This window comes from Temnothorax curvispinosus, unplaced genomic scaffold (genome assembly GCF_003070985.1).
Source record: "Temnothorax curvispinosus isolate PA1 unplaced genomic scaffold, ASM307098v1 QBEX01010543.1, whole genome shotgun sequence".
NCBI lineage: Eukaryota > Metazoa > Arthropoda > Insecta > Hymenoptera > Formicidae > Temnothorax > Temnothorax curvispinosus.
In genome coordinates, this window is record NW_020220323.1 from 2,766 (window position 1) to 4,285 (window position 1,520).

The 1,520-nt window shown below is 37.2% G+C and overlaps 1 protein-coding gene across 1 annotated transcript in view; it reads left to right on the forward strand.

The window, feature by feature from the left end:
• The window catches only part of LOC112460434 (cilia- and flagella-associated protein 69-like), a gene marked incomplete at its 3' end in the record, with an annotated part of 5,236 nt that overhangs the window by 1,612 nt on the left and 2,104 nt on the right, over window positions 1–1,520 (forward strand). Inside the window, exons 3-5 of the mRNA XM_025025095.1 lie at window positions 313–553; window positions 786–1,086; window positions 1,298–1,479. Of these exons, the coding sequence (XP_024880863.1) occupies window positions 313–553; window positions 786–1,086; window positions 1,298–1,479 (724 nt within the window). The remainder of the gene's footprint in view (window positions 1–312; window positions 554–785; window positions 1,087–1,297; window positions 1,480–1,520) is intronic.

Consider the following 1,520-nt stretch of genomic DNA (forward strand, 5'->3'; position numbering starts at 1 on the left):
CCTATCATTTCAATTCAGTTTAAATAATATTCTTCTAAACGTTTCGAGCAGAGAGAATATTTTTCAAAAATCTCTTTAAAGTTATATAATTTGAATTTATTATTGAAAAGAATTTTCTAATGCAGTCTAGCAGACCATACTGAATGCTTTTCAAGCGCATAATTTATTCAAATATTATTCCGACGGATAACGCGCGCGCATGGATGCCTTGTGAACGTTAAAGCGAGGGCGGTTTAGCCGCGGGGGAAAATGCCTCAGGCATTTCTCACTTTACATGCATGGGTTACAGCTTTCGTACATCCCCGAATAAAGGTTACAGAATGCTGCAGGCCGGTATACTGAACACGCTATTCACCAGGATGGATCTTCCTTACGCGACGCAGCCGCGCTGCACCAGACCGCCGGACATACCCCTCGAGGGAGAGGAATATTCGTGGGACGTCATGCTCTTGATAATGAAACTCTTGTGGAGTCTCATGAGATCGGTGTTATCTCCGAATACACTACCGGAACACCTGAAGGACCTTCCATCGCTCAAGCAATGTGCCATGTGGTATTATTTATTGTTGACACGCCTTTATTGGCACTTAAAAATATAAAAATAAAGTGAAAGAAAAATAACCACAGAATAAACTTTGTTTATTTTCGTTGCATATATGTACTTTTTTTTAACTTAGATATTTTTTTTTTATTTTCTGGGTGTTATTTATGAATTTGTTAGGTAGTTTTTCTTTAATAAGGACGAGTCATTAAGCATAAAATATACGATTTCTGACCCAGTACAGGGGCTTAAGGTATTCCTTCAAGCGGCAGATACTTCGCGGTCAATATTGCGCCGTCAATTTGAGGATCAGGAACGACATTGCCGCATTGATCCTCGCTGGAATCGTGACTCTATCCTCGTGGGATCTTGTCAGCAGCGGCATCGCGGAGGATGTCGTCAATCTTTTACCCGCAATTGAATCCGGCAGTACCAAAATATGGACAGAAAGTGTGAAGTTCTCCGACAATGAAGAGGATCTCTTCTTCAAAAAAACCCTACTGATGATCATCGCTCATCTCGCCGATATCGACGTTTACGTCTTTGTAAATTATTCTCATCAATTTTATCTCATAAATTTTGAATAATATTATAATGAAAGAGACATTAAAAAACGAGTATAAACAATTTTTTAAACTTATTATTTTTTAATATAACTTTTCGAGTCTGAATATTTAATTTCAAAACCTATTTTGAAAACGCAACTCATTTTAAAATTTTAAAAATGTATTAACGGAAAGGTTTTTAATTTTTTAGATAATGAAAAAAGCGATGATTATGCCGATTATTCTCCGGATCATTAAGTCCTGCATGAGCAATAAAAAGGATAAAGGATCTTCTTCTGCGTCACTGATTCTGTTGGAGCACGCGATGCATATTTTATCACTGTTAGCGCCACGATTAGAGACGGAATTTGTGAAGCGCAGAGGCACTTTTACGTAAAAAAAAAGAGAGATGAAAAATTAATCGGATTTTAGTA